Below are 26,572 nucleotides of genomic sequence, written 5' to 3'. Positions count from 1 at the left end.
TTGAGCAATCAATTTGGCTATGTAAAGACATGACTCACAACCGAGTTGTCTATTCTTCCCACAAACTTCGACCCAAGTAGAAAATGTCACCACGCATGGAAACAATTTGTCACTGCTAGCATATCCTTCTCTTGAGTTGCGTGCCTTCGTTAGCCTCATTAAGTTTACACCTCTCAAACGCAACAGGATGTCCCTCCCTTAACAAGACTCCTCCAAGGGCATAGTCTTATGCATTTGTTTGTACCTAGAAGGGTTTCATGATGTCTAGAAGAGCAAATACTGCATTTCACACCATGGCATGCTTCAAGGTGTCAAAGGCTCCTTGGCAGTTCTTTGTCCAATTCAACCCTTAATCCTTCTTCGGCAATTTAGTTAAAAGAGCAGTTCTCCTCGTTTTATGAACTTCCTATAGGAATTGACAAGTCCAAGATAGATTGTAGCTCCTTCACTGTAATTGGGATTTTACAGACTTGAATAAATCTTACTGTTTCCATATTTATCATGATATAACGTTGTTCAATCACATGACCAAGAAATTTTATGCCCCATTAAGCAAAAGAGCACTTCTTTTTTTTCACACATAGATTGTTCTCCTTCAACCTATCGAACACCTTCCATAGATGCTCTTTATGTTCCTCTAGATTGGAACCGTAGATAACTGTCATCCACATATAGCACGACAAACTTGTCAAGGTACTTATGAAATACCTAGTTCATCAAGGTACTAAATGACGTAGGTGCATTTGTCAGCCTGAATGGCATCACCAAGAACTCATATGCCCCATACTATGTCACACAAGTTGTCTTTGGTACATCACCATCTACTATCCTTGCCCAATAGTAGTCTGACATCAAGTCAAGTTTGGTGAAGTACTTTGCATGACTCAATTGATCAAATAACTCAGCAATCAATGGAATAAGGTACTTGTTGCGCATTGTCACCTTCTTAAGCAAGCAGTAGTCCATACACATCCACACGCTCCCATCATGTTTCCTCTGAAACAACATCGGTGCTCCAAACAGTGCTTCTGGAAGGATGTATATATCCTGCTTCCAACAATTCATCAACTTGTTTTTGGGCAGACATTTTGGGCCCATTGTTTTCCGATTAGAATCGGCTCGTTCAACATCACTTTGTGTCAGTTCTCCTCTCGCCTCACCTCCGAGAAAACTTCTCGAGTTGAAGGCAGATGACGTAGACCGAGAATCCTCCCTCGCACCTCATCCAAGTCTCAGTTGACTCCAGCCAAAAATTTGAAGACTCGTTCATTCTCTAGTATTTTCTTGTATCAGGCACTGTCTCCAGGGCATTCCCATTCTTCCTCAATGCTTAGGTCGAGTTCTAGCTAGAGATTCGTCATCTCCACATAGTAGTCTGTGACTTCTCTTTCTCCTTGCTGAATCTACCATGGCCAAGTTTTGATCTCAAGGATTTAAGAGTAGCTTTCAACGTCTAAGTATGTCTCTCGGACAGCATCCCAGATGTCCTTCGCCGACGGTAGGAACGGATGGGTCTTGCCGATTGAAGGTTTCATGGAGTTCACCAGCCACGCAATCACCATGGAGTTCTCCGACTTCCACTTCTACACAGCTGCAGCGTCGGTTGAGGCGAGCTTCTTCTTGTCGCTGGTAAGGTAGCCTAACTTTCCTTTGCCGTCAATCACGAGTTTGATTGATTGAGCCCATTCACAGAAATTCTTTCCATTCAACCTCTCCACCGAGAGTGGGAAGGACGAGCTGTCTAGCCCATTCGAATTCAAGGTGGAGGTGGCTTCAGTCTCATCGTCAAAAGCTTCAGAGGTGCTCAACCCTCTGCTGTTGACGGCTCCTTCTGCCATCGTTAACTAGGATTATAGAAACCCCAACTCTGATACCATGAAATCAGAATAGGTTTTCTATATTTCTTGAATAAATAAATTTGTACAAGTCGATACATTATACTTAGAATACAATCGGGTATACTAAAGATGAAAACAATCTCCTAAAATAATCTCTCTCAATAATAGACAATTCTCTACATAAATATCCCCTAAATCACTCCAAGACACTCGCAATTTCTACACATTTCTTGCCAGAAGTAGTAGTGATTTTTGAGGGACCTTAAACATAACTACGAATTAAATAAAAAGGTTTGGAAGAATGATAAGCTTTTGATTGATAGGTACTTTGGTGACTTTTGGATATGTGGCAAACATCACAATGAAGAGAATTGCAATCCAGTTTTTTAAATAAGCTAGGAAACAAATGTCTTAAATAGAGAAAACTAGGATGCCCTAGTCTAAGATGCCAAAGCATTATTTGTTCATGTACAGAAACAGAACTAATACAACTACTCAAACCCTGAGCTTGTTTATTGTTGAATAAAGTCTCATTGAAGTAGTAGAGTCCATTAATCATTCTAGCACTAACAATCATCCTCCCGAGAGTTGGTCCTGAAATTCACAATGGGAATCAAAGAAAATGACACAACAATTAGAATCCCGTGAAAGTACTAACGGACAGCAGGTTACAAGCAAGTTTAGGGACATGAATGATAGATTTAAGTTCAATTTTTTAGAGATTTGGACAAAACCTGTTCCAGCAATGGATGAAAAACTTCCATCTGCAATTCTAATCATTTTATTACCAGAACAAAGAGAATAAGATTGAAACAATTGTGAGGTACTGGTCATGTGATCAGATGCACCGGAATCAATAATCCATGGTGCAAGATTTAAGCAACAAGGGTAGGCACTAGAGTTATCACCTGTTTAGGCCAAAGAACCAATAGGAAGAACAAAGGCAGAAGTAGATTTTAGCTATTGAAGAAGATGATCCACCTGCTCAACACTTAGGAAATTAGCTTCATTGGCTTTAGGGACTACATGATTGCTACCAGAGCAACCAGATTTGTTGATCTTCTAGTTCGTTTACTTTCCATGAAGTTTCCAGAAATTTTCTTGAGTGTGGCGTGGCTTATTGCAACAGTCACACCACACTCGAGGCTTATCTTCCAACCTCCTTTGATTAGAGTAAGGCCGTCGTGCAGAAATATTGGCAGTAGCCAAATCCGTGTTACCAGCAGCATAAGGAGCACAATTATTGGCAACAAGTAGAGCAGAATTTTCCACAGTCTCATCCTCCTTTTTCTTCATCATCACACTCCTTCGACAATCTTCTCGTCATACTTCAGAAAATACTTCCCCGAGTGGCAGTAGAGGTTGCTCCCTAGGATTCTTCCCCTTACTTCATCAAACTCATCATTAATCCAGTCAAGAATTTAAAAATTCTTGCGTTCTCCACCATCTTCTTATTGTGATTGCAATCAGTAGGATTTTTCCATTCATAATCATTGAATAAATCCAAATCTTGCCATAGGCCCTTAAGAACATTGAAATACCTTGTTACATTGCCGTCTCCTTGATAAGTATTGCTAATCTTCTGCTGCAGTTCATAAATTTGATTGTAATTCCCAAGGTCAGAGTACATATGACTAACATTGTCCCAGAGTTCCTTTGCAGTAGAATAGCACATGTAATTAGCACTAATCTCTTCATCCATAGCATTCACGAGCCATGCCATCACCATGGAATTTTCAGCATCCCATATAGCATAAGATGGGTCTATCTTCTCAGGCTCCTTAGCTTCACCGGTCAAGTACCCTATCTTCCCTCTTCCACGAATATACATCCTGACAGATTGTGACCACCGCAGGAAGTTGGCCTCATTCAATCGTATATTGGTAATTTGGACAAAGTAAGGTTCAAAATGGGTAGGTCTGGTTTTAGGTTTGATTTCAGGTTTAGCTTTGTTTGAAGTTTTGGCCATGGCCACAGCAACAGAAGATATTAGGGTAGAGTTGAACAAGGAAGAAAACTCTATAGAGATTAGGGTCAGATTGGAGCCGTCAAGGGAAACTAGGTTTACACAAGGCCAAGAGCCGGACCTAGCTCTAATACCATCTAGAATGAGATAGCTTCTTGTGGAAATAATTCTCATTAATCGTAACATAGGTACGGGTATATATAAATAGATGCACAGTAGAAGAATAGAAGGAAAGAACCAAAGATGCTAACTTCTAAGGAAACTAAATATTCTAGGATATTCACACATTTACAGTCGAGATTCTCTTGGAAAAATAGGAAAGTTAACTAAACAGATTTGAAACTTTCCAACACATACCCTCGGCAACTGCATGGTTTCCTCAAATAAGGAACAAAGGCAGACCCCTTACTTTGCAGCTGAACTCGAATAAATTGGGAAATACCTTGCCCTTATGGAGACCAATAGTGGTGGTTAGGGAACCCTTGCATTCTCGAAGGGGTACAACTCCAAGGGTCAAATGAGGATATCCTCCATGGCAATAAAGTTGGGCCACCGGCTTTTCGCTCCCACCAAGAATGTTAAAACATCTTCGGTCGTTGTGTAGTTGGAGAAGAAGCCTACGGTCTCCTCGACAAAAAAGAACCTATTGCTCACCCTATGAACTCCCTTGTGCCCTTGCCCTCATTGTGGTAAGCCTTTGGGTCTAATGTTGAATGGTGGATTGATACCCAACTCATAAGGGGTGGAGAAGATGAGCAGTCACACACTTCTTTGTGAGTATTGTGGAGAAGAAGTGCAGTACTGCAAACTATTTATTTGATTCCCCTAGGCAGGATAGGCAGGCCCAAACCTTTTGACTTGTTTGAGGATGTCAAAGTGAGCCTTAACCTGGGCCTTGGTGCTACAAATATGGGTATTTTTGTTGGCCTATCAATCTCACTTGACAACTTGAAGCCCCAATGCAGCTATTTTTCTCCTTTTAAGCTCTATAACGGTCCTTCTGAAGCCGATAAAAGACTGTCCACTTTGGGAAGGTTGTCCCCTTTCAAGATCTCTTCATACAAGCAGCTGCAACTCAAGAGGAGGCTGTATTAGAGCAGGAACCCCCTAAATCTCAAGATGATGCCGAAGAATTAGCCCTTGTTCCAATTCCTAACACTTGTTATGACACCTTGTTTGTTAACTCCAACTTTGAGTATTTGATTGATAGGCCAAATTTTTAAAACTCTGAATGTCTTGGACTCAGACAACACTCAATTCAAAAATCAGGTATCTATTTGGGTTCTTCAAAAATAGAAATCTATAAGCAAAACTGTAGGGGCATCCTTCGAAGGGTTTGAGGGAGAGGCCTTGCAATAGTTTGAAGATATTGAAAGAAAGAGGAGAGAAAGTTGGAAGTAATCTCAAAAATCCATAGTAGTAACAGGAAGTTGGATACCAATAGGGAATTAATATGCTTGGAATGCACAGTGAATTATGGAAAAACGAGAGGATGCTCAAAAATGTCAAGAGGCATGCAATAGTCGGAGCTTCAATCATGTAAAGGAAAATCATTTCCAAGAGGGGACTCAACAACAAATCCAAAAGGAGTGTGATTAAGTCCTTTCTTAAGGACTAGAAGGGCGATGCTGTGTGCTTGCAAGAAACTAAGATGGAGAGAATGGAGCAGCTCTTGATTAAAGACCTTTGCAGCTAAGACGCTTGTGATTGGATATCCCTTGAAGCAAAAGGCAGCACAAAGGGTATTCTTGTCTTTTGGAAGCCTATTGTTGTGTAATTGTTGAACCACTTCTTTAATTCCTTCTCAATTTCTTGTTTGTTCAAAAAAAGGACTTTCAGTGGATTTTCCCAAGGGTAGGTGAAGGGCGATTCTCTTTTGGAACGAGCACTTCAAAATAAGGGGTAGATAGGACACTCCTTGTATAATCGGAGGTGATTCCAACATGATTGTTTTTCCACACATAAGAAGTGGGGGAAGCCATGAGACCAATTGACAGTTTTATAAGCGTGAATGCCCTCATTGATCTCCCACTCATCGATGGCAATTTCCCTTAGTCTAACTCTAGGGAGCCGCCTTCCTTTTCAAGGATCGACTTATATCGGTAGACTTGGAACTTCACTTTCACAAAATGATTCAAAGCCTGCTTCATAGGCCCATCTCATATCACTTCCCCATCATCCTCGACACTGGAGGAGTTAAATGGGGGTCAACCCCTTTAACTTCAAGAATATATGGCTAAAGCATGATAGGTTCAAGGAGTTAGTTAAAACTTGATAGTCCTCTATTCATGTCACAATGAAGGCTAGCTTTGTGCTTGCCCTCAAAATTGAAAGGATTAAAAGAAAAGCTTAAGATATGGAATATAAGAACCTTTTGAAATGTTCAAGTGAATAAGCTTGTTATCCTCAATGGCATCAAAGAACTTGATGAGCAAGAGTTAATCTAAGGTCTTGAGTATGAAAAGAAGGCCAAAATAGTATTTCTCAAGAAGGAGTTCAAAGAGGTTATTGATCTAGAAGAAATATCTTGGAGGCAGAAATCTAGAGCTTTTTGGCTCAAGGGGGGGACTGCAATACAAAATTCTTTCATAGGACAGAAAAAGCTCATCACAGATGTAACACTTTATCCAGCATTGCGATTGGGGGAATCACCTTGACCAATGAAGAAGAATTTAAAAAAGGTATTTGTGATTTTTATAAAGAACTTTATTCTGAACCTACGAGTGAGACCTACAGTGGGCGGTATCAATTTCCGATCTCTCAATTCCTCCACTGCTGGGAGGCTTAAGAGTAGGGGTGAGCATAATTCGGTTCAGTTAAAAATTTCTTTCAAGTAACTAGACCCTTCTCAAGCACAGCATTATAAACGTGTTTGAGGAGTTTCATAGATCAAGAAAATTTGTTAGTTGCAACAATACCACCTTTGTCACACTTGTTCTAAGAAAGTTGGGGCTGTTAACATCAAGGATTTCCACCAAATTTCCAAGACCAAACCCTTCTCCAATTTTGACCTACGCACAACATCCAACTCACCAAAACGTCCCTATAACCTCCAATCCTAGACTAAAGGAAGTCTCTTAATTTTCTCAATCTTACTAGCAATCCCCACGGGAATCTTAAAAGTAGACAAATAATACAACGAGACACTAGAAAGGCATGCATGAATAAGAGTAATTCTACCCCAAAGAGAAAAAAAAAAGCCCTCCCCCCTCCCAGCCATCTAAACGCTTGGACACCCCCTCCATGACCGGATCCCAATAGTTCATTGACCTAAGATTTCCCACCAAAGGAACCCCAAGGACAGAGGCCAATCCAAAGTACCACAACCTAACCCTTGTTTTTATCGTCCAAAAAATATACACATCAATTTGCAGCCAAAAAATTTATTAAAAAAAAAAAAAAAAGGATATAAACATACCCACTTCAAGTTCTGGCAAAGCTTCACGAGGCCAAATATTTGGTCCACAATATGATGGATACCTACAATATGAGCAATAATCAAAAGATTCAAACAATTTGAAAAATTATACTTCTGCATAAAGAAACTATAAAAGTCCTACACGGCTAAAGTATTTTCAAATGTCAAAGGGCAAAAGCAAATGAAAAATGGCCGTACCTAGTGCACAAGGCTCCCACTTTGAGTGGGGTCTGGGAGAGGTGGATGTCGGCAAGCCTTACCCCCATTTTTGGAGAGGCCGCTCCCAAGTCTCGAACATGAGACCACCCATACCGAGGCAGAGGCACTTGCCATCGCACCAAGGCACGGCCTCTCGGGCAAAAGCAAATGTAATTTGATATAATTCTAGAAAGATAAACTTTATATATAACTGTTTAGGGTTAATCACATTTTCATCTTCCATTAGAGTCAAATATTAGTAGTCATTTGCAAGGATCCTAGCTGTGGACAAAGGCCTACCAAAGGGATTTTCTTTCATCCTTTAGCCCTCCCTACTCTCTTTCATCCACAAGTTGGACAACGCTATTATGGAAAACACAATAAATACTAGCACAAGTTTGGGATTCTCAATTGTCCTCACTATGATTTTCAAATGCAATTTTATTAAAATCATTTTTAAAAAAATGAAGATATCATGTTTTCCATATAACATATGAGATTGTCATCCTGAGAAAAAAGTTCTAAAATTAAATGATATTTACTATGGTCAGCAAAAAAAAATGTTGCCTTGAGAAAAAAAAAATCTGATTGAATATAATTTTTTTTACTATGATCAGCATGACAATGTGTAATTAAAATAGAAATAAAGTATCATAACTAACGGTTAATAATAGAAGAAAATGTTTTAAAAATTTTCATAAGATCTACATAAAGTGACAAGGATAATTATTGCCATTCATATTATCTCAAGAAAACATCACTCTAACTGCTTGGCCTGCGCCATATATCCTTTAACTCCACTCAGCTTTGCATCACCATATCTCTGATTAAATCATAGGCCATCCTGCCTTCCCTCACACAGTAGGACTCACATTCTTACTGACCCTCACCCCAACCCCACCCCCCACCTTGTCATGAATCAAACACAATAAACTTTTACAACTAAAAAAGAAATGCAAAATTAACACTCCACACTGCTGATTAAGTTGCAAATATAGAGAAAGGCAACAAAATGAAAAGCAAGAAAAGGGGAACACATGAATATTTTCCATCAGCCACAAGTTACAAATTACTAATATTTGTTAAAGTAAAAACAAATATTCCTCAAAAAAAAAAAATACTAGATTTGCACAATAAAGACATCAATTTACAATCACTACTTGAATAGGCAAAAATTCATCACTCCATCCTCTTTAAGGAAGGGTGAGCATTCATCAATCATCGTATAACTCACTAGATTTTGAAAATGTGTTTTAACCTACTTGCCACCCTCTCTAACATTGCCTACAAAGAAGTCGTAGATTAATTGCATTGCTCTACTTACCGCTTGTATCATGTTTGCTTTCATGCCTGCTTATTGCTTCCATATAATTTTTATTCGTTGTGAACTCGTTCATGTGGTGAGTTTGCGGTTTACTTTCATCTAACTAGTTAAGTTTGTATGCTACAACTAGTGCAACATGGCCCTTCACACGGTTTGAAGTGCTCAAGCCCGTAACACTAGGTGAATGCTAGTCAATAATATACGAAGGTTCATATTTCATACACAAATTACCACGAAACTAACGCAAGTAATCTCCACCAAACACTCCCACAAGGTGTACAATGCATCACATCAAAATTAATATTTTGTCATATTAGGTAATAGCTTATCATCGAAATATTAGTTGGGTTGCTTTATCTCTCTGCCTTCCCCTAAGCCTTCATGTTCATCACCACAGCAAGGTACAATGTAATGCTGTGAAAAACTTCCAGCGCACTAGTAATTATATGACAATACTGCAGCCCTTGTAAAGCCATTTGGAAGCCAAAATCAAATTGATGCATCAAGTCACCTCAATTTTGAGTTGATACACTGGTTAGGGGTCAGTAGTCATGTAAATAATCCAGCACATCACATAAAATGACATCAATGAAGTCAATGGCTTTTTCTCTCAATAATTGTAGACAGGATTCTTGAAAAGGATGATGCTGCATTGTAGACAAGTAATGAATGCTATGGAGAGGGCACAAAAAGTAGAACCAAGCAATCCCTAGGAAGCTCAAGCATGAGGGGTGGCAGGAGAAAGGATTCATATGGATGGAGGGAATCCTAAACTAAAGGGATTCCAAAGTTGGGGTACTTTCTGCATGTGTGTGAGAGAGAGAGTCAAAAGACACCCACTAAACCAAAGTTGGGTATTTATAGGGGACAGGCAAACATGAGTGGGTTTTCATTCTTCAAGAGAATACCATGCCAAGTCTCAACCAACAAGAAAGAAATAATTTGTTGATTGAATGGAGTGGGGACACATGATCAAGGTGAGAGAGAAGAAAAAGGGAATTGTTGACAAATGCGTACGACACACGGTGTACGCTTGGCAGCCTAGAAAAACACAAAGGAGGTCGAGACTTCCCTTAACAAATCCTAATTTGAGCCCACCAAGCCAAGACACCCCAGAACATCCCACAACTGGTGTTGGTTGGGAGATCCCTTCACTTGTCAACACAACCAATCTTAGGCACGCACATTGCCAGTCTAACCTCCTGAAATGATCAAACATAATATAGTTAACAATTAGTCCATAATTATGCACATGCAAGTCCAATTTTGGGCCAATTCCATAATCTGGAGCAAAAGAGCAATTTTACGCATTTACAATATCCTTGAGAAATGGTCAACCTCCCATATTTATTGATGCCAAAGGATAGGCCAATGGAAGAATAAAGTAGCTAGAATTCTTATATCCCTCTTACAGTAATTGTGATGGTAAATTTTCCCTGTTAGCCAATTACCAGAAATTTTCAAAGCCACACTCCAAAATCTCCCTATCCTCCAACAGCTGATGCAATCAACAGTCTTTATTTAATTTTCTACTTATATCAAGTGTTGCTATTTATGGGTGCTAGGGGTTTTTGTAATTTCTAAAATTTGGATTTCAATTTGGTCAAATTAGATCTGGTTTTTTTTTTTTTTTTTTTTTTTTTTAACATTCAGGGTGTAATTTTGTGATGGTAGTTATTTTTTATGGGGTTTAGAAAACAAGTGGCTTTTAGAGGGGGTAATGCACAAAATAGAGTTGGCTTCTCTTGGAAGCTTTAGGCTTAGTATGATAGGAATCTTCAGCCACTTTTCCAGGAGGTTTCAACATTTTATCTTTGAGAAGATTTTTCTCCAGAGCTCAGCCCCAGACTAGCTACAGTTGTGAAGACATGGAGACTAGGATTTTGAGGATTCGACCCCGAAGTACCTACCGATTCCTCCATCGCAACTAAAGGCGCAAGAGGCTAGCAGAAAGCTGCTGTTACCATTCTGAAACAGTGCCAAAACAGGTGCTGATTTGAGGGTTAAGTTGCTGTTGTGAATTGTCTTATTTGCTGAACTGAAATTCACAGCAGTTGTCTCTTTATTATGTCATGGATTTATTAGTTACTCGATTCAAAGAAAGGGTGCTAAAAACACACTATCTCGAAATCTCAGTCTTCATTTCTGAAATTTTCTTATATCCTACACCTATTTGCATCAACAGCTCTCTAATGTTAATTTCTCTAAGTGTTGCACTTATGCCAAGTTCACTAACTGTAAACTTATCATCTAAATTCAATGATTTCTCAGTTGCTATATACACAAATCCCCCCTTCCAGTTTGACAATGATCAAAACTAATTTTAGGCCTTAGTTCAATCACAATCTTGATTAGTCAAAAAAGCATTTTACTACCTTCCCCTCCTGACAGAATGTTAAATTCCTGCAAACTCTTCTTATCAGGCACCCGAAATAATTCGTTGTCTTGTCATTTCATGGCCTCTTCAATGCTCAACCCTCTGATAAACCATAGTTGACCTCTCCTCCAAGTAGACAAAATGAAATCTATGATTCATTCAGCATCATAAGAATTCTAGATTTCAGCATCAGTTGTAGCAAGCTGGTAACTATAATATTCATTTGAGAACATCATTCTTCCTATTTGATAGGTTACCACATTATCTAAATCATTTAGTTGTTAGGTTGTGGGCCAACAATGCGTATCAAGCCTTAAAACTCACAAGCATGTGCAGCCTGATAGAACATGGAGAGACTAGCAAACAATGAATAACACTGTTACAGAAAATAATACAGTTCCTAACAACCACATAATAAATGCAGGCAACAAGAACCAAACCCAAGAATAATGGTTTTTATACCATGTTTTAATACCAATTTAACTAAAATCTCAAATCGTTTGGTTGTGGGCCAACAATGTGCAGCAAGCATTAACACAATCTATTTGTGATATTTTATCAAGTTATTGCACATTAGCAAGACACCCGAATTACAAGAATTGATGTACCATATATAATGTGTACAATACAGTATTACACAACAAACATCGTCATAAAGCACTAAAAAACAAATCCTTAGCCATACTTACCGTTTAATAAGTGATACATCATTTGTAGGTACATCCAATGTTGGATTTGCATAAAAAGAGCCTTTCAGCATATCTGCACCATGTAAAGCAAGAAAACTTAACCAGAAATTCAAAGTGAGCAAAAATTAAACAAATTCAAAGCAAGCAAAAACTAAACCCAGTAATAAAAAAATGAGGCATAAAGGATGCATAATCCCAACCCCTACAAGAACGCACTCACACATGCAAAGAGACAAAGGAGAGAGAGATTCACCCATTTTCTAGCACACAGCATCGCCCTTTTTTGTCTTTTTGAATTTAATATACTGTAAACCATTTCACATCTAATGCATTTTAATCTCCATCCAAAGGACACAAAAAGATGAGATACATCGACACGTTTACCACTATCAATGTCATCAAGTATAACCTGTTTGCATCCAACGCATTTCAACCGTCATCCAGGCATCACCAAATCTATCCCTAGATGTACTACACTATGAAGAAGAAAAATACCCACGCAATCAATTCACTACCTCTCCATGCTTTACAAAGCTCCAAAAAATTTTACCATGACAATATAAATGCTCTAAATGTTCCTAAGCTTGAAATAAGTGCGAAAGAAATTACCAGGCCTCCCAGATTCAAGCTTCTCCTTTCCATGACTCCATCCAAAGTTGTACCTATACAAGGACAATGGATACATAAAACAATGTTATGGCACTTTTGATTTTTGCCTTTTAATGTACCAAGATGGCCAAATACATGTTAAAAAGACAAACCTCCATACTGAAATTGCTGCTACTGCTAGTAGGATAGACAACAAACTTACCATAAATTGTTCTACATTTATTTAGGAAACAAATCGTCAAACCTAGCATAAATTGTTGTATAGTTATTTAGGAAACAGATCTGTAAATATCTTTCCTGAATTAGGGGTCAATACTTAATGTTAGGAGATGTTGTAATGAGGATTCTTAATGTTAGGAGATGCTGTAATTAGGAGATATTGTAATTAAGGGATATATTGTAATTAGGGAAAATGACTTCTATACAAGAAAAGGACCACTCGATTGAGGGTCATCGAGCAAATCTGACTCTGACATGGAATCAGAGCCACTCTCTGAATCAACCTTGTCTTTGGTCCAATTTTCATGGTTTTCTAGGCTCTGGTTTTCTGATTTCTTGGGTGCGGGTTGCATTTTTTTGGTGAATTTCGAGAGATTCTAGTTATGACTAACAACTCCAACTCAGAAGTCTTTCAAACTCGGTTCACAGGGAAGAATTATGCTGCCAGGGAGTTTCAGTTTCAACTTTTTGTCATGGGAAAGGAGTTGTGGGGTCATGTTGATGGGAGTGATCCAGCACCTACCAATCCTACCAAGTTGGTTCAATGGAAGGTGAAAGATGCTCACGTGATGACTTGGATTCTTAGGTCTATTGATCCACTGCTTATACTCAATTTAAGGCCTTACAAGATGGCTAAATCGATGTGGGAGTACTTGAAAAAGGTCTATCATCAAGATCATTCCGCCCGGCGATTTCAGTTGGGAACTGATCTTGCTGCCTATTCCCAAGGTACACTCTCTGTTCAGGAATATTTCTGTGGTTTTCAGAATCTTTGGGCTGAGTTTTCCGACATTGTGTATGCCAACGTGTCGGCCGAGTCTCTCTCTGCTGTTCAAGCAGTCCATGAAGCTAGCAAAAGAGACCAGTTTTTAATGAAACTAAGGCCAGAATTCGAGTCTATTCGCTCCAACCTGATGCACAGGGATCCTTCACCATCTCTTGACATGTGTTTTGGAGCACTTCTTCAAGAGGAACAACGTCTTCTTACTCAATCTTCGCTTCCGCAAGAGAATGTTGTCACATACGCTGCATAGGGCAAGGGGTGGGGTCGAGACATGCATACGGTTCAGTGCTTCAATTGCAAAGATTATGGGCATATTGCTACCCATTGTGCTAAAAAAGTTCTGCAGCTACTGTAAACATAAGGGGCACATAATCAAAGAATGCCCAACACGTCCTCAAAACCGACCCATGAATGCCTATCATGCTACTGCTACTGACCATACTTAAGACAGGGTAACCAGCACTCAAAATCTCGCTCCAGTGTCACCTTCCACTGCTGCAACACCTGCCCTTACACCAGAAATGGTGCAGCAAATAATTGTATCAGCATTATCTGCTTAGGGCCAAGGTAAGGGTACCATACCCTCTCAATCTTGGCTTGTTGATTCCGCTGCATCCAATCACATGACCAATTCCCCAGATATGCTTAGCAATGTTCGTAAGTACACTGGTTCTTTTAATATTCAAGTTGCTAATGGCCATCTTTTACCGATTACTGGGGTTGGTGATATCGCACCATCACTTACTAATATTTTTGTATCACCGGGACTTTCTACGAGTCTTATCTCGGTTGGACAATTAGTGGATGATAATTATAATGTTCAGTTTTCTCGTGATGGTTGTCATGTGCAGGATCTGGTGTCAGGGAGAACAATACCGAAGGGGCCTAAAGTTGGGAGACTGTTTTCATTATACTTTTCCATTCCTAGCATCATTTCTTTGGCTTGTACTACTGTTTCCAATAATTGTGAAGTATGGCACAAACGTTTAGGTCATCCAAACAATGTTGTTTTATCTCATTTGCTGAATTCTGGTTCGTTGGGAAAAAAATATTCTTCTTTGCCTCATGCTTTGTCTTTTGATTGTTCTACGTGTAAGATTGGAAAAAGTAAGATTCTTCGCTTCCCTTCTTCCGGGAGTAGGGCAAAGATTGCTTTGACCTAGTTCATAGTGATGTATGAGGCATTACTCCTGCCGTTTCTCATGCTCATTATAAATATTTTGTGACATTCATGCATGACTATAGTCGGTATACTTGGGTATATTTTCTGCGCTATAAGTCTGAAGTCTTTGCTGTTTTCAAATCGTTTCTAGCATATATTGAGAATCAATTTACCAATAACATTAAGACTTTACGATGAAATTCTGGTGGAGAATATATGGCTCATGAGTTTCTTGAGTTTCTTCGTCACAAAGGAATTGGTTCTCACCGCTCATGTCCTTAGATGCCTCAACAGAATGACGTGGTTGAGCACAAAACCGACATTTGTTAGATGTTGCTAGGACCTTGTTACTTGAATCTTCTGTTCCTCCTATATTTTGGGTTGAAGCTTTAGCTATAGCAGTATATTTGATTAATAGGTTGCCTTTAAAGTGCTAAATTTCGACTCTCCATACTATCGTCTGCATAAAAGGCACCCTAGCTTTCTTCACTTACACACTTTTGGCTGTGTCTGTTTTGTGCATCTACCTCCGCATCAACATCACAAACTCTCTGCACAATCTGCGAAATGTGCCTTTATCGGATATAACTTATCTCAAAGGGATTTGTGTGCTATGGTGCTTCATCCAATAAATTTCATATATCTCGTAATGTCGTTTTCTTTTAGCATCAACATTTCTTTCTTAGTTTTCTTATATCATCTCCTCCAGTTTCTGTTCTTTCTCACTTTGATGATTTGATATGCCCTCTTGAACACTTCAAGCCTAGTTTTGTGTATGAACGCTGTCAACCAACTCAACCCCTTCCTGAGTCTGATCTGCCACCTAATCCTGATCCCATTTTGCATCCTCCTCGACGATCTAGTCGTGCTTCTCATCCACCGAATAGGCATGGTTTCCCTCATACCTCCTTCACGGCTACCTTATCAACTGTGTCGATTCCTAGTTCCTACACAAGCTGATAAACATGAGTGTTGGAGAAAGGCTTTGGAGGAAGAACTTCAAGCTCTTCAAGAAAATGGAACTTGGGACATGGTCCCTTGTCCTTCTTATATCAAGCTAATTGGGTGTAAGTGGGTTTTTTCTGTGAAACTTCGGCCTGATGGGTCTATGGACCGTTATAAGGCTCGTTTGGTTGCCCTTGGTAACCGCCAGGAGTATGAGGTTGACTATGAGGAGACCTTTGCTCCTATTGCTAAAATGACCAGTGTGCGTACTATTATTGCCATTGCAGCCTCTCAGGGATGGTCCCTTTGCCAGATGGATGTGAAGAACGCATTTCTTCACGATGATTTATAGGAAGATGTTTACATGACACCTCCTCCTAGCCTCTGCTCGTCGTCAACGTCGAATGTGTGTAAGCTAAAGCGCTCTCTGTATGGTTTGAAACAAGCTCCCCGGGCCTAGTTTGATAAGTTCTGAACTACTGTACTTTGGTTTTCTTTCATCCAAAGCCAATATGATTCCATGTTGTTTCTTCGTACGACTTCTGTTGGTATCATTCTTCTTCTGGTTTATGTCAACAACATTGTCATCACTAGGACTGATTCTGCTCTCATTGATCAGCTCAAGCAGCATCTTCATGATTCCTTCCATATGAAAGATCTTGGTCCGCTCCGATATTTCCTCGGTTTGGAAGTTCAGTCCGATTCATCTGGGGTTCTCCTGCATCAGCATAATACACGAAGGACTTGATTTCCTTGCTGGTTTGCAGGACTCCTCTTTAGTGGATACCCCTTTGGAAGTGAATGTCAAGTATCAACGTGAGGAGGGGGTTCTCCTTCCTTATCCCACGGTGTTTCGACAGTTAGTTGGTAGTCTCAATTATCTCACTATTACACGGCCTGACATCTCCTTTGTTGTCCAGCAAGTCAATCAATTTATGCAGTCTCCTCGTCACCTTCACCTTGCAGCAGTCCGCCAAATTATTCGATATCACCGAGGTTCCTCTCACCGTGGCTTGTTCTTCTCTACTGGTACTCCCCTTCACCTTGTGTCTTTTTGTGATGTTGACTGGGCCGGATGTCCTAATACTCATCGGTCTGTCACCGAGTGGTCTATGTTTCTTGGTGATTCCCTTATCTCTTGGAAGAGTACGAAACGGGATCGTGTTTCCAAATCTTCGCCCGAGTCAGAGTACTGTGCCATGTCAACAGCCTGCTCAGAGATTGTGTGGATCCATGGCTTACTTGCTGAAATAGGTTTTCCTCAGTCTACTCCCACTCCTCTTCATTCTAATAATACAAATGCTATTCAGATTGCTACAAATCCCATCTATCACGAGCATACCAAACATATTGAGGTGGAATGCCATTCTATTCGGGAAGTTGTCGATACTCAGGTTATCTCTCTTCCACATGTCTCAAGCGACCTTCAGATAGCGGACGTTTTCACCAAAGCTATGACACAACTACGTCATCAGTTTCTTGTTTGCAAATTGATGCTTCTTGATCGACCAGCATCAATTTGAGGGGAAATGTTAGTAAAATAGACAACAAACTTACCATAAATTGTTCTACATTTATTTAGGAAACAAATCTGTCAAACCTACCATAAATTGTTGTATTCTTATTTAGGAAACAGATCTGTTAGTCAATGCTTAATGTTAGGAAATTTTGTAATTCGGATGCTTAATGTTAGGAGATATTGTAATTAAGGGACATATACCATTGCTGTAATTAGGAAATATTGTAATTAAGGAATATATTGTAATTAGAGAAATGACTTCTATATAAGAAAAGGACCACTCGATTGAGGGTCATTGAGCAAATCTGACAGCTACAACTATCTCATTGTATGTTTCCGATATAAAACCATCAAGTGGTTATTTAAGCTGAACATATTATTCATTATATCTATTTTATCCTTATCCCAAAAACAACTATAGTAGGTCACATATACAGGAAATCCTCCAAACATTCTACCCAAAAAGGTGCACACAAAATAAAGAGTTTTGGTCAAATTAGCTGTAGCAGCTGAACAATTCTCAAACTAGGTATCTAAAGTAATTATAAAATTAGTGTGGAAGTGATGCATAACTATGAAATATAAAATTTTCACCAACAACAAACCAAGCCTCAAGTCCCACTAGGTGGGGACTACATGAATCCTTTTCCACCAAGTCATGGGCAATCCTCCAACAATTTCAGGGCCGTTAAATCCATACTGTCTCATTCCAAGTTATTTTAGGTTTTCCCCTACCCCTTCTACTTCTAACAATAATTGGCTCCTCACCACTACCCTTCTATTTGGTCTATGTTACAAATTTTAAACCATCTTAGCTGGCCCTTCCACATCTTATCTTTTACAGGTGCTATGCTAAACTTGCCGCAAACATGTTCATTCCTTGATTTATCTTTTAACATTGTACCATTCATCCACCTAAGCATCCTCATTTCGACAATTTTTACTTTCTAGATATGTTGCTTCTTAGTTGAGCATAGTTGTCTTATAGCCGTTCTACATAATTTTCCTTAAAATTTTAAGGGTAGAATGATCATAGAGAACTTCCAAATCACTTCTACATTTTACCCAACCTACTTCAACTCTATTAATTACATCTTGTTCGATTTCTCCTTGACCTTGCATAACAGATTTTAAAAATTGAAATGTCTTAAAAATTCAAAGGGATTTGTCATGTGCAGGCCTGTCCAATCATTTCATTAAAAAAACGGGTTTGGATTTTGAAAACCTAGGTATGACATGTCACATCTAGATTTTCAAAAAATCTCAAATCCAATTTTCGAAGTACAATTTTTTTTTTCTAATTCCTGTTTTTTAAGTTTTTTAAAGAAACAAATTCACACTTTCAAGTTCCGAATTTCAAAATCCAAATCTTCACGTTAGATTCGAACTTCAAACCTTTTCTTTACTTGAACTTTGATTATATTTTTAAATGGATTGATATTTTTAAAACATCAGGCTTTTCTAAAATTAGAAAATCATCTCTAAGAAAGTAGTTGAAAAATAAATCATATTTTTACAATTTTTAAATAGATACTTTTAAAAATTTTATAAAACTTAAGACATTTTTTTAAAAAAAATATAAGATTTTAAAATTTTAGGGTTCCTGATTTCAAAAACATCAAATTCCACCTCCCAACTTGTGGGATCACCACTCCTTTCCAGCTTGCCAATAGTCTTCCACATTTTTTTAATTCCAAATTCAGCCTGCCCATATTTTCCCTTTCCGCTCACTCTCATTCTCACCTTTCAAAATCCATTGGGGGTTGGCAACTAAGGTATGGCTTGCCATTGGCACTGATGACCACAAGACTAACACACTATTAATGCTAAATGACTAGGGTAACCATCAACATATCTGAACTCCAATAATAATGATAAGGAAAAGAATATAATAGAGCAACATTACACACCTAGAAGTGTTCCCAAAAATGAATACGAGAACCATTACCCAAGACAAACTTAGTGTGAGGGCAAAGAGGGGCAAGACCAAAAAAACACACCTCCACGAGCTAATTCCTAATTCCTAGAGAGAAAACTCCTCTGAGGGAAACCACTAAACCATTTAGCTAAAAGAGCAATGTTTTCAGACACCAACTTACCAAGACCCAACCTCCTCCCCCTCCAACCTAGACCTTCAAACAATCTCCCAGCTAACAAGGTGATCTCTCTTATCCCCAAACCCCAACCAAAGGAAATCTCATATTACTCCTAAATTTCATTAGTCCCCCACCAAAATCCTAAAAACAAACAGGTAATAAAAAGGGATTCTAACAAGACAAGCCTAAATGAGAGTAATGCAATCCCTTAAAGAAAATAATGCACCTTTTCACCCATCCAAACACTTAGAGACTCCACCACTGGATCCCAAAAAGCCATAGACCTAGGATTACCTCCCAACAAGACACCAAGATAAGACAAAGGCCAATCCAAAAGAGCACAACCCGCTAACGAAGCCAACTTCCTAGACCTACTAGATGTCAAATTGATGGCTGCTATACCACTCTTCTCCAAATTCATTTTAAGCCCAGAAACACTCTCAAAATTTTGAAGAAGAGTCCAAATATTCAAAACAGAATCTGTATGATCACAAATAAAAAAATAGTATCATCAGCAAACTGAAGATGGGACACACAAACCCCCTCTCTACCCACTTCTAGGCCTTTAACTGAACCCTTATCAACCGACCTCCCACCATTCTACTCAAAACATCAACAACCAAAATAAACGAAAAAGGAGATAATGGATCCCCTTGTCTAACACCTCTCAATGATTTAAATCAAGATTTAGGTTCTCCATTCACAATAACTGAGAAAAAAAACATTAGACAAGCAACCCCTTATCCAAGTCCTCAATCTCTCCCCAAACCCTTTTCTAGCCAACACCTTATCCAAAAATTTCCAGCTAACCCTATCATAAGCTTTTTCAAAATCCAATTTGAAAAGAATGCCTTTCCCCTTCTTCCTACAAACCTCCTCTACAACCTCATTAGCATCCACAATCCGAACACCCCCCCCCCCCCCGGTTCCAAAAAAACAAACGCACTTTGCACCTTAGAAATAGTATCATCTAACACCACATTCAACCTATTAGCTAGTAATTTAGCAATGATCTTATACACACTAGTCACTAAACTAATAGGCCAAAAATCAGCAATCTTAATAGATTTATTCCTATTAGGCAGCAAAAGTAATGAAAGTGGAATTAATGCTCTTTCGAAGAATCCCATTACAATAAAATTCAGTAAAGGTTTTAAACAAAACCACCTTAACCACATCCCAACACACTTGAAAACAAACCAAATTAAACCCATATGGATCTGAAGCTTTAGCCCTTTCCATCCCAAACACAATTGCCTTAAATTCCTCCTCCTCAAAAGGCCTTTCCAACCAACTTACATGACCCCTAAAAATGAGATTCCAATCTAAATCCTCAATCATAAACCTATAGAAATCCTACCTTGAATAATAATTTGGAAAAGAAATTAGTGAAATCTCATTTGCAATCAAACAAGAATAAAAAATAACCTCATGTCCTCCCAAATCCAATTCCCCAATCATGTTTCTCCTCATCTTACCGTCAGCCAACCTATGAAAAAATTTTGTATTACAATCACCTTCTTTTGCCCACTAAAATTTAGTCTTTTGCCTCCAACTCATTCTTCAAGCAAACTCATTTTTCCTACTCACCATTCAATAAATTAACACCTTCCTCGTTCTATCAAAAAAATCCAACTCACCCAAAATGACAGCCTTCTTCATCCTGATATCCCAAAAACCTCCCTATCCAAATTTTCAAAGTCTCCTTAAGACGCTTAAGTTTCCTCATGAACCTAAAACCTTACCAACCCCTATTCAAATCAACACACCAAGAATATCTTGCCACAGAAGGAAAAGAATTGTGATCAAGCCACATATTTTTAAACTAAAAGGGCGAGGGGCCCCACTTCATCCTAGAAGATTCCAACAAAATTGGAAAATGGCCAGATCTGTTCTAGACAAAACAGTTTGAGAAAGATCAGCAAACTCATCCTCCCAATCACTACAAAATAGAAACCTATCTAATCAACTAGGAACATCCCTTGCCCCACCCACAGACCAAGAAAAAAGAGCATTGTCCAAGGACAAATCCCTCAACCCAAAGTTCCTAATAAACCTATCAAAATTCTTCATACTCAAATAAAACCTACCTCCCTTTTTTCTCCCCAAGGAACCTAACAACATTAAAGTCACCACCTACAATCCATCTAAGGGAACAAAAATCAAAAACAACATACAACTCACCCCAAAAAAATAAATAAATAAATAAAATGTCTCGCTGGACCATAAGCAGGTGTACTTTTACCTTTAATATCTACCAAAATCGAAAGGGAAAAGAACCCAACAAGACTATCAACTTTAGATATAGACTGAGTATTCCAAACAACAAGAATAGCCCCAGATGACCATTGAGAAGAAATAAACTCCCAATCCTTACACCTACCCTCCCAAATCAACAACATCCACCCCCCCCCCCCCCCCCTAAAAAAAAAAATCAACATTCTCTACTTTAGCTTCCCAAAGTAAAGCACTTTAGCTTCCCAAAGTAAAGCTAAATCAGTTGAATGCCTAACCAGCACATCCCAAATCAGCCCCCTCTTCCAATATCCCCTAAAACCCTAGCATTCCAACTAATGGGCTTCATAATTTAACTCTCTCACCACCACCCCCCCCCCCTCTAACCCCTTCATAATTGATAGAAGATGCCAACTTATTGAGTTCCTTTTAAACCATTTTTTTCCCTCTCATAAATTCTAGGACTCACCCCCACCTTTACCTCATGGCCTAAAGCACTCACTAGCTTTAAACCCATTTTCTCTAGGAGTTTTAGCAGATCTCTTTTGTCTCTCTCATCCCCCAAAGGACTAATAGTTTGACATCTTCCTTAAAGGAATCCCCTCCCTGGCATACAACATTATTAGTAAAATTAGAATGATTGCGAATGGGAAGGATATCTCTTTGAGAATAAGAAGTTTTCTAATCCTCCGATGAAAGTGCATTCCCATTGTTTATCACCGTCTCAATAGACATGGAATCTCAGGAATATCAATAAGATTAGGCTCAAGATCAAAAACAATGGCCAAAGAACCCTCTTCAACCAAATCTATTACTTGATTCTCAATGTTCCTCAAATGGTGAGCACCAACCTGTGCTTCTTCAGAGAGCTTCATAGGACTATCTAACCTTATCTTCCAACTGATTGAACCAAGGAACATCATCCATACCAATTAGAGCAGTCAACTCATTCACAGGCACAATCACAAAATCAGGACTCAAAAATTCAGCCTATCCCTACAAATCCATTCTCAGCCAACAATTGATCTAAAAGCAAGCCTTTTTCATACTCGCACAAACTTCCCATTTTTTCATCAGAATCAGAATCAGAACCAGAAACATCCAAAGAGTGCAACCCACCCCCAATATCAGACAACAAAGAAGAAAGAAGTCTTTTAATTGGATACTCAATTCCAGCTTCTGATTCTTCAAACCACAAGGAGAATCAACTTATGCTTTGTGTCCCAAAATAACATGCTTCACCTACCTTATTTTGTTGGACTTCAGCACTTACATTAAGACCCACAATGAACACTTGATCCAGCTCAAAAAACTTACCCGAAACCAAGCCTTCTTTATTTTTAGGGGCCATAGCAACCAAATTGGACTTATCCACGCCAACTCCATTCTCTTACTCAGACTTGCATCTTCATAGGGCTTAGTTTGTCTTTTCTTCTCAATCTCAACCCATTTGCTCACTACTCTTCTCTTCACAGCCTGAAATCCTGAGGCCCATTTGAATTTAAATCATAATGATTTAACTTTAAATTTTAAAAACCTCACCTACCAAATCTCGAAGAAGGTGCTGAAACCAGATAATCCCTACCATTCAGGCCAAGCAGTTTTGCATCATTTAAATTTAAACTTGAAGAACTCCACGTACCAAATCTTGAAGAAAAATGTGTTGAAATCAGAAAACCCCTATTGTTCAAGCCAAGCAATTTGGCATTATTTAAATTTAAATTCGAAAATCCCCACCTACCAAGTCTCAAAGAAAAAGGCGCAAAAACCAGAAAATCCATACTTTTCAGGCCATAGAGTTTGGTGTCAGTATTCACAGCCTTCACCAGAGGAATTCTAAGAGCATTGGCGTGAAATTCCCAATGAGAGCCTCAGAAAAACAATGCTTTCCCTCCCACATCATTACTTCTCCAAACATTTTTTGAAACACAATCTACACATCTCCATCCCACTTACCGACCATCAGTTTCAAACTGTCAGATTTGTCAGAAGCAAACTCCTAAGCATGAAAGAAAGCTTTCCAACCTGACGCTTCCACACCCTGAGGAGTACAAACAGATTGAGGACGACCCTGCTCCTTTAATTTCTCCATACACAAAAAATGACCCTTTCCATTTGACAAGAGTTTCAACCTAAAATATTTCCTCCAAGATCCTTAACGAGCCCCAAACCAAAATCAGATTAGTCCAACTTCCCTAAAATCCACTGAAATTCATCAATTTTCAACAATAAATACGACAAAAACCTTCCAGCAAATTCAGAAATGCGGAAGGACAGACTATCCAGACGATAAATGTTGATCACCTTTCGATCAGCCTTAAAAGTTTGATGAACCTCTATAAAGATAATGAATTCACAACTCCCTGAATGTAATAAAAGCTCCTGCTCAGCACCATAGTTTACTGCTGCAGCTATTGCTGAGGCAGCTGCTGGACCAGCTGGTTCTCTGTCTCTTAAAGCATGTGTGCATTGTAATAAGATCATATGACATAGCGAAGTCTAAGACCCTATCACCAAACTCATTTTTATCTCCATATCCATGTCCTCCATGTATCCTCTAATAACCTCTATTGTCCTTCCCAATGTGTCCATTCAAATCAGCTCCTACGAATATTTTCTCAATTCTTATTATCTCTTATATTATACTACCCATACCTTCCCAAAATTGTCTTTTAAGGTTATCTGCTAAAGCCTATTTGAGAAGCAAAACACTAATGACATTTATTATCTCTTGACCTGAGATTATCTTGATTTCCATGATTTTATCCCCTACTATTTTCACGTCTACAATACTATCTTTCAGGTATTTTTGCTTACAATGGGGAAGCTCCTTCCCCATTCTAATTTTTTTCTTTTCCCTTGTACCATAGTTTAAATCCTAATTTTTCAAGGAAATAAATTAAGAATTAAAAAAAGGATTCTGATTTTGAAAAAATATGGATCTGAATATATTTAAATTTGTGTAGTGCATCTTTCATAGAATTTGTAGCATAGTAAGAACTTAGAAAAATGACAATTAAAAATAAAAGGATTTGCACTTTAATGACATGCAAGATTCCAATTTTCAAATTCTGATCCCCATTTTGAGGCACAAAAAAAATAAATAAGTAAATAAATAAACTGATTGGCCTAGCCTAAACCTGTCAGATCCCTTCGAATTTATTAAAAAAAAAAATCAGCTTTTGAAAATTTCAATTTCTGGGATGTCTCACTTCTGCCCCTACTTTCCTAGTTAGTCTGGAAATGCACCTAATTTGGGAAATTGTTTGGCCAGCACACCTAATTTCATCAAAAACTCAATTTTAGAGCATAATTATCCAACATAGTTTGAGGAAAACCTTACGATAGATCTACTTGGACCTTAACAGAATTAAATAATCCTCCCATTTTTTCGATGCACTAAGTGATGTTAATATACGGATTACAGAGAGAGAGAGGGGGGGGTTCATAAAATGAGACAGAAGGAAAAAATGATGCAAATACCAACAATACAAAGACCACCCCTTAGTGTCTTCCCTTGGGCTATCATTCACTGCTATATTACAACCTTGGAACTAGAGAAAATAGTGAATTCCAACCAATATTTGGATAGAAATTATAAGTTAATCATTGAATTGCTTTAACTACCAGAAAGCATATAAATATTATTACTATGGTGTCCTCAGCAAATGCAGGACAATTTCATTGCAATAAAAATTCTTAGCATGAAGGAATATGTCAAAATCTTAAGGAAATTATACAAAAATGGTGATCATTGTTACTAGAAGAAAAAAGACAAAAAAAAATCATAACAATTTGAATATAAAAATGAATAGCAGAAAGTGGTTAAGCATGGATGAGAAAGTAAAATAAATGATTAGAAATTCTGAGAATTAATTTACTAAAAGAAGTACCTGCTATTAGGATCCTCAAGTTCCTTTTTCACCTCTTCAGGCAGACTAGCTAGACTAATTTAAGAAAAAACAAATTAATAAATCCTATGAGCAGTAGAATAAAAAATATATCCTCTTGTCATGTATTTGGAGATATTTGTGCCCTCAAAATAAAATATAGAAATTATATTTGAAAGCTTATACCTTGGTGAAAGACGTAGAAGATTTTGACGCAATGAAGAAAACCCCGGAACCTATAATGAAACCAGAGTTGAACTCAAAAGAAGAATAAAAAAAATAATAAAGGTGAGCAATCCTTTAAAATGATATTACGTATCAAGATCCTAAAAATTAAAGATAACGCTAGGTGGGAAAATAACAGATCTGATTCAAGAGTAACATAAGCATTAATCAATGCAAAAATCAAAACAAAATGACCAATATGCTTTACAAACCAAAAGAATAATCAAAGCCTCTTCAATTTTCTAAACATAAAAAATTTCACCATAATCACAAGCACATATTTTAGGCCATTGAGCATAGAGCTGTAAATACTAAATAAAATAGTCAATCAAATTTCACTATTGTATATAACAAGTTTAGCTGTAGCTTAACTAAAAACTAGGTGCAGTTTACCAAATTCAAAAGATATGCATAACTGTGCAATTAAAAAGACATGGTTCATAAGAAGCATAAAACACATTTTTTATGAGATATAGGTCCTATAGTAGATCTCCCAGGCATAAAAACAATTTGACTTTTTCTCTAAGTCAACAAAAACCATATGCAAGTCCCTCTTTCTTTCCCTAAAATTTTCCATTAATCTTCGTAAACGATAGATAGCTTGTGTAGTAGATCTCACAGGCATAAAACCAAAATGATTTTCTGAGACCCTTGTTTCTAACCTTAATCTTTGTTCAGCTACCCTTTCCCACAATTTCATACATGCCTCATAAATATAATTTCACGATAGTTATTACAAAACCCAAATCCACAATCAAGGTATATTATGAAAAAGAATTGTTACCCAAATCAAGCAACACAGGGATCCTTGTCATCTAAACAGACTCACTAAGCTTGATAATAGATCATGTTTATCTTCCCTTTTTTTCTTCTGAAGTGTACAATCGCACTTGTAGTGTCCCTTCTCTCTTTAATTAAAGCATTCAATGCTATTGCTCCATGATTTAGACCTTGCCCTTCTACTTAGCCTTCTCCTTGGATCCCCCTCTCCTATGCCCAGCCTTGGCACCCAAGCCTTCCATTTCATGGTCCTCGTTGTTGAGCCCCCTTCTATCTTTTCGCAATTGGAAAACCTCTT

The 26,572-nt window shown here is 38.2% G+C and overlaps 1 protein-coding gene across 4 annotated transcripts in view; it reads right to left on the bottom strand.

Moving 5' to 3' along the window:
* Positions 1 to 26,572, bottom strand: part of LOC131157673 (uncharacterized) — a 109,821-nt gene that overhangs the window by 77,625 nt on the left and 5,624 nt on the right. For all 4 annotated transcript variants that reach the window (XR_009137305.1, XM_058112002.1, XM_058112003.1 and 1 more), the window contains exons 3-7: positions 25,456 to 25,505; positions 25,273 to 25,326; positions 12,420 to 12,472; positions 11,811 to 11,883; positions 7,223 to 7,284 (exon numbers count right to left, since the gene is read on the bottom strand). Coding sequence is in view for 3 of the 4 variants with exons in the window: in XM_058112002.1 (XP_057967985.1) it covers positions 7,223 to 7,284; positions 11,811 to 11,883; positions 12,420 to 12,472; positions 25,273 to 25,326; positions 25,456 to 25,505 (292 nt within the window). In the remaining variant the exon portion in view is untranslated. The remainder of the gene's footprint in view (positions 1 to 7,222; positions 7,285 to 11,810; positions 11,884 to 12,419; positions 12,473 to 25,272; positions 25,327 to 25,455; positions 25,506 to 26,572) is intronic.

The sequence above is a fragment of the Malania oleifera genome, chromosome 6 (assembly GCF_029873635.1).
Source record: "Malania oleifera isolate guangnan ecotype guangnan chromosome 6, ASM2987363v1, whole genome shotgun sequence".
Lineage (NCBI taxonomy): Eukaryota > Viridiplantae > Streptophyta > Magnoliopsida > Santalales > Ximeniaceae > Malania > Malania oleifera.
The sequence above is the reverse complement of the archived record's forward strand: the minus strand, read 5'-3'. Positions and strand labels throughout refer to the sequence as shown.